The sequence below is a fragment of the Ailuropoda melanoleuca genome, chromosome 9, assembly GCF_002007445.2.
Source record: "Ailuropoda melanoleuca isolate Jingjing chromosome 9, ASM200744v2, whole genome shotgun sequence".
Lineage (NCBI taxonomy): Eukaryota > Metazoa > Chordata > Mammalia > Carnivora > Ursidae > Ailuropoda > Ailuropoda melanoleuca.
Genome location: NC_048226.1, coordinates 9865013 through 9877441, shown reverse-complemented (window position 1 = coordinate 9877441; position 12429 = coordinate 9865013). Strand labels below are relative to the sequence as shown.

The window sequence follows — 12429 nt, the reverse complement described above, 5'->3', positions numbered from 1 at the left end:
CCCATGTGCCTACGTATTGTCTATGACTGCTTTTGTGCTATCAAGGCAGAGTTGAATAGTGGTAACAACTATCTGGACCTGCAAAGCCTAAAATACTTACTATCTGGGTCTTTATAGAAAATGTTTGGCATTTTTTTTTAAGGATTTATTTATTTTAGAGAGAGCACGAGTGGGAGAGGCAGAGGGAGAGAGAATCTGAAGCAGACTCCACTATGAGCACAGGGCCTAAGGAGGGGTTCGATCTCACGACCCTGGGATCAAGACCTGAGATCAGGACCTGAGCTGAAACCAAGAGTCGGATGCTTAACTGGCTGCACCACCCAGAGGCCCCTGCCAATGCTTGCATTAAAGCAAGTACTAGGGAAGAGAGTACTACAAGGTATTTCATAGCACTTATCCCTAATTAAATAACTCTCTATGTCTGTTAATGCCTGTTTGTCCTGCTGTGTGTGAGTCCCTATGACTATCTGGTTCAATATTTTCTCCCCAAGGGCTGAGCACAGAGACTGGCACACAGTAAACACAGAATAAATATTTGTTGAATGAATGAACTACGTTGCTAGATAGGTTTTGAGTTCTTGCAGATTCTTAAGAACATGACTCACAGTAAGTTCTCAATAACTGTATGTTTGCTAAATAATCAATTGCATGGACTTTACATTTAGAGAATGGATTTGTTTCCAAGACATTTCATGACCAAGACAAATCCTTGTCTGTATTATGACGAATCTCTTCTATACCACACCGTTGGTGCCCATCCTCTCTCTGACTTCACAAATCCTCTTTGTCTCAGGCCCTGATATCTGAGGCTTGGCTCTCATGGTGCCAGTCTCATTACTGATTTGCAAGGCTGGTCCTCCATCCTGTGGACTCCATCTGTGCTTCACAGTGTGGTTCCCAGTGGCCTGCAGGGGATCTGGGGGTAAGCTCAGCCCAGCATGCAACCCCAAGGTACATGGGCAGGCAGCCCACTAACAGTTACATACAAGAGAAACTGGGAGCAGATGCCATCGGCTTCTAGAGGACACAGAGAGCGCTGAGAGGAAGAGGCCTTCTGGCCTACCACCCACAAAATGTGTTTGTCATGTGGATATGGAAGGTGGTTTAATATGAAGATGAGAGAGGTCCGACGCTCAAAAAGGCAATAAGATTTGGAAAAAGACTAAGAACTTGAGAGTCAGACAGACCTGAGTAGGGATCCAAGCTGTAATACTCACTAGCTGGGTAAACTTGAGCCAATTAATTTTCTCTGAGATACAAAAATGCCTTAAAGGCAAATGCAGGTAAAGTGAGAACATTGCAAGGGCATCGTGATAGATTTAAGGTGCCCAATAGTGACAGGTACTATACAAATTTTACTGCTCTTTCCCCTTCGTAATTTAATATCACAAAGAGAATGGTCTTTGGAAATTTTTACTTACCAAGCATTCCTTTTTTGGAACTGGACAGGCACATGTCCTTCTCTGCACTGGGCAGGACAAAACTCACCACGAACACCTCCACTCCATCAGCCATCAGAGCCAAACCCAAGACAAAAAAGAGGATCCACTGGAAACGCCCATGGCCGCACTCATCAATGATGGTCTCGTACTGGTGGGCCAACTGCTCCTCATCTTCCATCCTCTCGGCCATCAGGTCGGCCTGGCCCCGAAGGCCATCTGCCCTGGAGGGCGCCATCTTGGCCTGCTTGGCCTTGACATCATCTGGGTGAGGGATGCCCTGGTACTCGCCCTCATAGATCTCATCCTCCTCGTCATGGCCTTCTGTAACATCGCTCTGTGCGTCCTCCTCTGGGTTGGACTCGTTGCCACGGTAATAGCCATCATAGTTGTCCTGATACTTGTAGTCCTCCATTCCTTGGTTCCGGGACTGCCGAGTCGCCTCTCGAGCTATATCTCTTGCACCGTGGTAGAGGGTTGGGCTGTTTCGATAACCATCATCCATTATATGTGCAGAGGCGTTAAAGGCAGTATTTGTTCATGTGACTTCTAGAGCAATTCTCCCCCTCGTCTCCCAAACAGCAGATTTACGCAAAGACAATGCAAGTATCCTTTTGCATTCGATGTCTATTGGAAGTCTTTGGAAAGTTCCAAATTCTGGTCTGGTCTCCTTCAGTGACCCAGCAGTGTTTTGTGGGGAGATGTTGATTAGAAATAGGGCCAGCTGTTTTCCTTGACAAGGAGCCCACAGGACTTGGCAGCTTGCTAGCCGGCCTGATTTGTTCTGCTACTGAAGGTTATGCCCTGGGAGTACAGAAAAGGGAGAGGAGAGTGTTACAAAACACAGAAATTCTGAAAATACTCTCAGAATTAAGCAAATATGTTTACAAATGCCAGCACTCCAAGCGTTGGGTGGAGGAAATCTATATTCGTATCAAATGAATATATATCTATATTTGTATCAAATGAATAAGGACCAAATCAGTAAGACAAAGGGGAAGGGGAGAAACAACAGTGGTCAGAGAGGCCTTTGGAGGTGCTGATTAACCTATAAAGCGGGTCAATTCTTACAAGAGAAGGGAACAGAAATTGGGCAAGGGGTTCTCAATTCGAGATGATTTTGTGTTAGGGGATTTTCTGTTAGAATTTATCAAGCGTTTGGTAACAGGGCAGGTTTATTACAGCTCAGCTTCTGTTGGAAAAATGCCAGCTTTTCTAACTTTGTTATGAGATGGCTATACGATCTTATATCTAGGATGGTGTGGCAAATATCCAGGAACATTTCTCCAAAGGCCCAGCTCACTTTGAGACTCAGCACTGTGGTTCAAGGGCCACTCTGACCTCGTACTTGGCTTAACTAGGCAGGAAGAGCTGCTGAAGGTCCAGAGCTGGAGAGCTTGATCCTGCCACATCAGGACTATGGGACCATGCTCATATCTCTCTGAGGCTCTGTTTTCTCATCTGTAAAATGGGGATAACAATAGTAGCTAACTCGTAAGTTTGTTCATGAAATGCCTGGGACAGTACTAGACCTGTGTGGGAAATATTATTTTAGCCTTGATATTATTGTCACTCTTTTTTTTTTTTTTCTAGTCCCCATTGTAGAAACCAGGACCCGGTATTATCAGAGCCAAGGCCAGTCCCTGGGGCCACCTGCTGATTCTCATGCCCAGCGACTGGCACGCCCTGTCCCGATCCCATCCTTCGAATCTCAGTTCTCACAAGGTTTGGAGCCATCACTTCATGAACCCTACTGTGTGCCAGAAACTGTGCTAAATGTGTCACGTCCCTTCTCTCTAATTGTCACAACAATCAAAACAAGAGGAAGAACATATTTGTACTTCCATTTTCCAGAAAAAGAAACTGTGGCTCAGCTGGAGTTAGGTCAAGATCAAACAGTTAGGACTCAACGCCAGACCCACTGATTCCCAAAGCCAGTTCTTTCCATGGCCCCTGTGCTTCCCAAATGCTATTTAGGTGTCACATTAGGTCACCTGGAGAGCTTTAGAATGCAGATGCCCAAGCATGCAGAGAGGCTGGTTCAAGCTAGTGGGGTCTGAGTTTTCACACTGCTCCCCAGGGGGACACGGAAGCCCAGCTGCTCCCTGAGCAGCACTCAGGGGTGGAGGCAAGGCCCCTCCCAGACACCTGACCCCACGTCAGCTCTCCCTGGCTGTCAGACCCCTTCACTAGGGTGCTGTAAAAACTGCCAGAAACCCACTTCCCAGCTCCACCCACCCGCTGTTGGACGTATGTGCCATCAACCATTACAGGCTTCCCTGTCCCATCTGAAATCCACACTGACCTTTTGCCACGCTCAGCAGAAGCCGCCCCACAATGGACTGGACACACTCATCCCCGTGCCCCACGCCTATCTGCCTGGCTTTCCTCACTTCAGCCCTGGACAGACTCCAGCTCTGGAACTCATGTGACTCAAAAACAAAATGCATTTCTTCTGGGCGTTGCCGGAAACGAGTGGTTCTCAAACGCAGGGTGGGCCAGAACCAGGGGGCCTCGAGGGACTTATTAGAAATGCAAATCCAAGGACCCCTCCTCCAAAGACTCTGAACTTGCAGAGTGGTGGGTGGGACCTGGAAGCCTACATTTTCCACAAACATCGCAAAGACTCCAGTGGACGGCCTTCTCAGGAGCAGTGTGGTAAGAGCCCGCAAGAAAGATTTACTAAGGGCTGATTCTCGCTTTATCTTTTCAGATTTTTCACCATCCCCAGTAAATAAATTTGTATTGGACCATGCTGGCCTGAACCATGTCAGATTAATATTCTAAATCTGTTTTTATTATATCCATTTAGAAACCACAGGAGGAATATAAATCACATGTAAACAGCATGGGTTTTGCAGAGTGCTATAAAAAAACAGAGAAAGAATGCCAACTGCCTGAGATCTAGTGTGTTATTTCCATCCTGGGGGCTCTGCAAAAAATGTCATGAACCAGAAATGATAGATTTGCAATTCTAAAAGTACATGTGGGAAATGTCACAAGGGGCAGAGGTCCTGGGACTCGCTTTGTGGAAAGCAGATCTGTGTCGAAGCTGATTCCACCCATCTGACCCAGTGAAATGAGCTTCTGCGAATGGTAAGTGTAGTCAAGTAGGGAGGAGTCATCGTTGGGGGTTGTGGGGTTGTTTTCTCTTCCATTGAGAAATGCCAAGTTATTTTTCCAGCAACGCATTTTCCAGAGAATACAACCATTAATCACTTTCAATGGTATGGGTTGAAATGTGGATTCCCCAAGAAGGTATATTAAAGCTCTAACCTCCAGTACGTCAGAATGTGACCTTATTTGGAAATATGGTCTTTCTAGAAGTAATTGAGTTAAGATGAGATCATTGGGTGGGCTCTAATCCAGGATGACTGGTGACCTTATAAAGAGGGGAAATTTGGACTCAGACGCCGATTTGAATAGAGGGAAGATGACATGACACGGGGAGAGTGCCATCTACAAACCAAGGAATGCCTGAGGCCACCCGAAGCTAGAAGAGAAGTCTCCCTCACCGCCCTCCAAAGGGACCAACCCTGATTTTGGATTTCTAGCCTTCAGAACCATGAGACGGTGAATTTCTTCATTTAAGCCACCCACTTTGTTGTACCTGGTTAAGGCGGCCCCAGGAAACCAATGCATTCAACAACGTTAACAAGCCTAGTGTTTATCACCTAGCCGTAGTAACAGAATAAGCCTGAGAGCAACTATGAACTGAAAAGCAAGAATCGCTTATCCTCCCAGCCAATCGTGAAGCAAAACTGTTCTCTCCATTTCATGGATGCAGAAAACTGAGGGTTAGGGAGGATTAAAGAAGGTGTCCAAGTTAACACAGAGAACCAACGTCGGGGATTGGATTTGAAGTGGGTTCACAGAGAACCTTAGGGAGGGGGCACAAGGGGAAGAGACTGGACTCCAAAGAGACAAGTCAAGGTCACACATTGAGTTGCCTACAGAGCCAAGAGTGGCATCAAGCCTCTGACCCCCAGGTTAGGCTTTGTGCACCCATCCTCCACGAACATCCCCCGCGATCTCTGACAATGTGATAGATACTGAGCCCCATTCTCGAGACATCTGCCCCTCATGGAAGAGTCAGATGGAACAGTGCAAAGCGTCATGCAGTAATAAAAATGACAATTTTAATTATTAATAATAGTACCTTTTATTTATTGAAAACGTGCCTTATGGCTTTGTGCCAGGTACTAGGTTGAGCGTATCACGTGTATCCTGGTCTTTTAACTAGGACAACAGCCCTATCAGTCAAGGACTATTATTACGAGCTCATTTCACAGTAAACAACACTGCTGCTGAGGACGTCACAGTCATAGGCTCTCCCAGGGGGTTCAGAAGAGGGATGGGTCGTTATGGGTTGGGACACGCTGGAATAGCATCCTAGAGGCTGGGGACTGTCAAGGGCAGAAAGGGCTGAGAGAAGGCAGAAGGAGAGGAGGCCACTGCATGCTGGAGACCAAGAATCAGCAAAGTCATGGAGGAGAACATGACTTAGCTTGTTTGGACAGCAATGGAGCACCTGCCAAAGCGGTGGATCCAAGAAGGGAGACTTACAGGCGACACAGTGCGGAAGTGAAGAGCGGTCAGTCTGAACGCCCTGCTCAGGGACTGGGAATCTTCCTTTGCCCAAAGGGAGCCATGACAGTTGTTGAAATGAGCAGAGTAGCGTGTCACACAGAGCAGGGATCTAGAAAGATCTCCCTGGTAGGAATAGGTGACCCAGTTTTTAAGAGAAAACCTGGGAACAATGACACTAGGTAGAAGTTTTCATGGCGGGGAGGGTAATAATTGGGAGGTGAGGTGCAGCCAGGACAAGGGTGGCAGCTGTGGGACCGGAAGAGAAGGATGGACATGAGAAGACTCCCACAGAACAGGTGGTGCCTTTCCTGTCAGTGGACAAGGAGAAGGTGAGGTGACCTGGACGGTGATGGTGCTCGGGGGGGCAAACTTTATACTGGCAATCTTTCCAGAATCCTCCAGTTGCTGTATAATTAACGCAAACAAAAAATCTTTTTCCAGACTTTTTTCAGATTGCCTTTTTTGGTGGGATGGTGGGACACAGAGCAGAGCAGTCCAAGAGCTCAAGGGCCCGATGACCTGCGCGCAAGCTCTTCACCCCTCCGGGCCTCAATTTTCTAATCTGTAAATTGGTTGTCATAAAAGCACCCATGTGAGATAATCCGTAAAGAGCGCTTAGCATGGTGCCGGGCACAGATGTGATTGATGTAAATTTGATCTGATTATCATTGTTGTTGCTGTCATTATGATCATTATCTGACTGAGCGTTGACAATTAAAGTGTAGCCAGCAGCTCAGCTTGAGATGCGGGGGTCCATCTGGGCCACGCTGGGGAACCAAGTACAGAGAAAAACAAACTGACATTTCGTTCCTCGTGAAAACCACTCTCAGACGCATGCCAGCCCTAAGCTCGTCAGCCTCCTCTTCCCTCACCTCTCACATTCTCTGAGCCTCTGAGTCTGTGCTATTCGACTCAGCATCACTGAGTGGTAAACACTTGTGTGTAATTAAATATCACGGAGAACAAAGCTAAAAATAATATCAGAATAAAATGATGCAATGTTTCCCAAAACGTGTGCACCAGAATGGTAGGCCTTTCGTGAGCTCATTTCAGGGGGAAAAAAGAGAGAGAGAGAGAGAATTCCAGAAGCAAAGAAGTTTAGGAAACATGGCATACCCTTCTGGAGATTCAAACTGCACATGGCTAGATTCGAGTCTGTGAAACACCTGAATGGATACCTATTTAACTCCACAATGAGCTGCACCCCATACCCCTCGGAACAGCTCCAATCCACAGTCAGACAATGGCAAGGGTGGGCTGGGATGTGCTGGAACGGGACCCGTCATCCATCAGTGCTGGAAATAAAGAATGGTTCAGCTCCTTTGGAAAGCAGTTTGGCAGTTTCTTAAAATGTTAAGCAGGCACTTACAAAATAAGCCAGCAATTCCATCCTAAGTATTTACCCAAGAGAAATTAAACAAAAACAAAAAACAAAAAACATGCCCCCACAAAGACTAATACAGGAATGCTGATAACAATATAATTTATAATGGCCCCAAACTGGTAACGATACAAATGTCCATCACAAAATACGGTATATCCAGGCAATGGGATAATCATCAGCAATAAAAAGGCACAAACTACTGACACGTACTACAGCGTGAATGAACCTGGAAAACATTACGTCAAGTCAAAGGAGCCAAACACCAAAGGCCGTGTATCATAGGATTCCATTTCTATGAAATGTCCGGAACAGGCAAATCCACAGAGACAGAAAGGAGATTAGCAGTTGCCCAGGGCCCGGGCTGGAAGTGGAGATTGACTGTAAGTAAACTTAAGGAACTCTGGGTTGGGGGAATGACAGGAATGTTTTAAAACTGGATTATAGTGATGGTTGCACAGCTTCATAAATTTGCTAAAAAGTCATTGAGTGGTACACTCATGAGTGCATTTAACGTTATATACGTTATACCTCAATAAAGCTGCTGTTCTTTCCCCCACCAAAATAAATCTCTTTCACTTGTTGAAATCAGCTGGTTTTATGCCTCAAGCCTAAGGTCTATTCATCCTAGGATTTTCTCATGTCTTGAGAGGCCACTTGGTGAGCATCCCAAAGTCTATCTCCATGTGGGGCCAAGAGCTTCCTATTGGAAGAGAGAACTGGGGAGCATGGCCTGGTCACAGCCCAGTGGGTCACAACTGGAGAAAAGGATAACTCAGATTTTTCACCGGATTCAGGCAAATCTTGGTGATGTACCAAACCTGGAATGGAGCAACATTAGCTCAAGCAATAATAGAAGATGGTCCCCTTAGCAAAGACACTAGTGTCCTCAACATCCACTCCTGGAAAGCTGGGCACACTCGTTGGCCCCCTCAGCAGCATCTGTACCCTCAGTTGCAATTGGCCTTGAAGGGAGATTCACCCCAGTGAACCAAGGCAGAAGAAAATGTCAGATAACCTGGACCGGAAGCATGAGCTAGACTTGGGTACCCTTGAAACTATTTGGTAGGAGCGTAGGGGGTACTGAGGCATAATAAAGGTATAACTTGAGTAAATGTTACTTGAGAACCTTGCTGTAATTCTATTTTACATGAACAAGAGATAGGGAAGTCAACAAACTCCCATGGGTACTGATGAGATGTCCAATGTGTCGGTTAGCTTTACAGACACCTCTTCCTTAAGTTCCCATACGAATTGTGTAGGTCATACCAAAAATGAGTACTAAGAGAGGGCAGGGGGACTCAGTATAAAATACAGTACGCGGGGGAAGAGAAAGACCACTGGAGCACTGGAAAGAGGACCTGAATTATAGTCCTATCTCTACCATCAAGTCACTGGGGGACCTTGAATGAGTCACTCACTTTCTGAGATATCTAAAAAGAGGGGCTGTACTAAGTGACTTCTTTAGGTCCTTTCCAGCATCGGACTCAACATTTTTTTCTATATCTGTGACAATGCTTTGAACCATCAAAGTAATATTTAAAACATAATTGTTATTATTTTAATATCTAGGAGTAGTATCTGTTTTAACTTAAGAACAACATTTACGAACTGATAAGCCATTTTTTGGCAATCTGATGGCTCTTTATCCTTAAACATTTAGAATTACTCCAAGAGGTCCCGTGATTATCATATTTTATTGTGACTGTTTCTGTGTCTCTCTGCCAAGAGATTATAAGCAATTCTAGGATAGATAATGCCCTGGGTTTTTACTTATTTTTGCATCTCCAGCACCAAACACAGAGACTTTAACCACAGAAGCTCTTTGAAAATGTCTGCTCATTAAAGGTTAAGAGTTATTCAGTGTCAGGCTGAAAGCAAGTCTAAAATGGCCCATGAGCCAGAGTGCCCTTGCACTTGCTGTAAATAGACAACTGGTTTACCTTTGTTAAAAAAAAAAAAAAAAAAAAAAAAAGTCGGGTCAGCTGACATCCTGAAGATGCCACCTTTCACAAGGACCCATTCACTCCTTTGCTTCCTTAACTTCCCTTCTATTACCACCAAGTTCCCAGCTGAGACGGCTGTGATGCAGGGGTTCTCAGGAAGGCCTGAGTTTTTTGTTACCAACTTCCTGACTGTAACATATATTTTAACCACCTGTGGTGCTTTTTGAAGCACACTGCTTGATGATTCTGGGGTCGGTTACACGAACCCATGGGCTGAACATACCAAGACTTATCTGGCTGGTAGTGGGAGACAGCGTTCTCTAAGGCTCCCCACAATCCCTGGCCCTGTCCCACTTACAACAGCGCCTGCTCATTAGTATGACATGGAAAGTACACTTCTCTCCCTTCTTAGCTGAATCACCCAGCTATTCCCATTGTGTTAAAACAGAAAGCTAGCTTCCAAGGTGTGAGAAACAATTGATTATTAAACACAGACCAAACCACCTGATCTTTCAGTGGGAGGAAAAAAACAAGTATTTCAAAGCAATACTAAACCCTTGAAAGTACTAGGGATGTTCAGAAGGGTTCTTCATTTTAAAATACAAAGGCAAGAGAATAATGTATGGAGACATATATTGATCAAAGCGTTACTTAGAACATCAAACCTGGAAAACAAGCATGTATTAAAAAACAGGGAATAGGTAAATAAATGTTAGCATACTTATACAGTTAAATATTATGGCATTATAAAAATTATGTTTTTTGAAGGACTTATTAAGAAAGAGGAGTAAATGATCAAGCTAGAATAGTAGTTGAAAATGCTAAGCAAATCATATATTTATATCATTATACCGAAGTTTCCATAATATTATATACTGCAAATATGTATTTATATTATGCAGGTTGATTTATTAAGATGTTAATGTTTACCTAGTACTCCAGTACTCCCTGAAATGCTAATTTTCTCCCTCTTGGTTCTTCTGCGTGCTAAAGGCAGGTCAATGTTTTCCACGGTGTGGTCCTCACATCCCCTGCAGCAAAATCATTTTGTGCCAGTTAAATACAGATTCCTGGGCACCATTCCAAATCTTTTGAAACAAAACAGGGACAGAAATCTGTTTTATTAGCAAGTTCTCCAGGTAATTTCATGCTAACTCAAGGTCAAGAACCTCTGCCCTATGTTCTTCTTTCCACTGGAAACAGGTAAGATTTGTGTGCCTGTGTGTGTGTGTGTGTGTGTGTGTGTGTGTGTGTGTGTGTGTGTGTGAAGACCAAAGAAGCCTTCAACCAACACAAGAACCACTGTTCTTGTCTTCAGACAATTAGACCCTCCCAGGAGCCAAGCTAGAAGGGAAGAGAAAGAGGAAGAGGGACTGGTGTTTTGACTTGTAGATGAGATCCCCAAGCTCTGGGAGAAGGAAACTCTGGGGTAGGAAGTGAGTTCCCTGAGAGGAGATGGACCCCAGTCCCTCTGGCAGGCAGCACTCTGGGTGGGGAGAGCTGGGGTGCAGCTATGGAGACTATTAATCCTGCAACCCTGAGATCAGCAAGGCTGGTTCCAGCCGGCCGTACAATCTATAAACAGAAACAGGAACTGTTGGGTGGTGTAACTGTATTCATCCAGACCGGAACTGCCTAGCGGAGGGCACAGACCTTGCTCTCGTAGGCAGCCCTGAGTAGCAGCAAGAACAAGGAAAACCACGGTGGCCACAGCCACGGGCTAAGAGCCAGGCCCCCCACTGTTTGTGGGACCACTTAAGTGGAACGTGGGAGTGGGGAAGGGGAGCCTTAACAAAGACTGATAATAGCCATCTTACCAACACTACTGCGATTTGATTAAGAAAAACATTTTAATGCTCTTTCTTGCCTTGGGTGATGTTATAAAGCAAATCCTTGCCCACCGAAATACATTCACACATACCAGCTCCGCCGCTTGCAAGCTCAGAAAACCAGAGCAAGTTATTAAACCTTTAGCCTGCAGTGTCTTCATGTGTGTTTTGAAGAAAGCACAGAACTTTATTCATGGGTTGTTATCAGAATTAAATGAGTTAATATGTTCAGAAACCTTGGTAAGAGCTCCATAACAATAGCTCTAATTATATAAATGCCCAACACACAGATCTCCATCTCTCCATATTCCCTCATCTCTGCAGCAGTGCACAACAGAGCCAAAAGGACAATAAGAGCCTTACCCTCACCCCACTTGAGCGGCAAATCTGCAGCCTTTGAGGTGAGACCCTCTGGATTTTTAGCACTCCATTCTGCTGCAGCCCGGCCCTGAATCCCCACCCCCACCCCAGGGTCTTGACCACCCAGGCCAGGGTCTTGACCACCTCTCCCCAGCACCCCGTGCCAGCTCCCTCTCTAGAAAGCCTGACCCTGACCCACATCCCTGCAGTCATGGGCTAATATTGTGTTCCCAGATGACTGATGCTCAAGGCCAGCATTTCCCAAAGTGGAAGATGCTATCTTTTGTGGGAACTGACATGACTTCAAAAGGTGTTCAAGCATAGCGTTAAATAACATTGAATCACATAGAGAAAGGGTGATTGCATTTTTCCACTGTTCTTGCGCCCCTTTTGATGCTCAAGGACATCAAAATCTTCTTTGGGGGACCAGCACAGCTCTACCACCTACCTGCTAACTCACGAATTGCCCTTTTGCAACAAAGTGAAAACATGCCTTAGATTCACAGCCTTTAGCAGGGAGCAGTATCTAAACACCAGTAACACAAGAATGTGTTGTTTTCATTGTGTTTGTTTTTATAGTTACCCTGTGGTTACAGGAGTGATAGAGTCTCCTTCCCAAATAAATGTATTCTGTTAGTACGAATGAATTTGCTTTTTTAATTAAATGGGAGTACAGGTGATGTTTGATCTTTGCCAGTGATATGGTAAAAGTCTTGACTATCACGTGTGATTGATGGAAAGCTGGCCAATATCACCCAGACAGAAAGCACTGCCTTCCAAGTAGAAAGAAAGCAACACTTTCTCACTTGAGTACTAAAATGTATCATCTCATTTAACTTCACAACACTGCAAGATAGATATCCTTATTTCTCTATTCCATGGAA

The 12429-nt window shown here is 45.1% G+C and overlaps 1 protein-coding gene across 4 annotated transcripts in view; it reads right to left on the bottom strand.

The window, feature by feature from the left end:
- The window catches only part of SV2B (synaptic vesicle glycoprotein 2B), a 194495-nt gene that overhangs the window by 64756 nt on the left and 117310 nt on the right, over window positions 1–12429 (bottom strand). For 2 of the 4 annotated variants that reach the window (XM_034667911.1, XM_002922056.4), the window contains exon 2: window positions 1422–2243. In XM_034667911.1, coding sequence (XP_034523802.1) covers window positions 1422–1944 — 523 coding nt within the window. In that variant the 5' untranslated portion in view covers window positions 1945–2243. Of the gene's footprint in view, window positions 1–1421; window positions 2244–10286; window positions 10414–12429 lie in introns of those variants that run through there. The other 2 variants (XM_019802638.2, XM_034667912.1) reach the window with 2 other exon arrangements.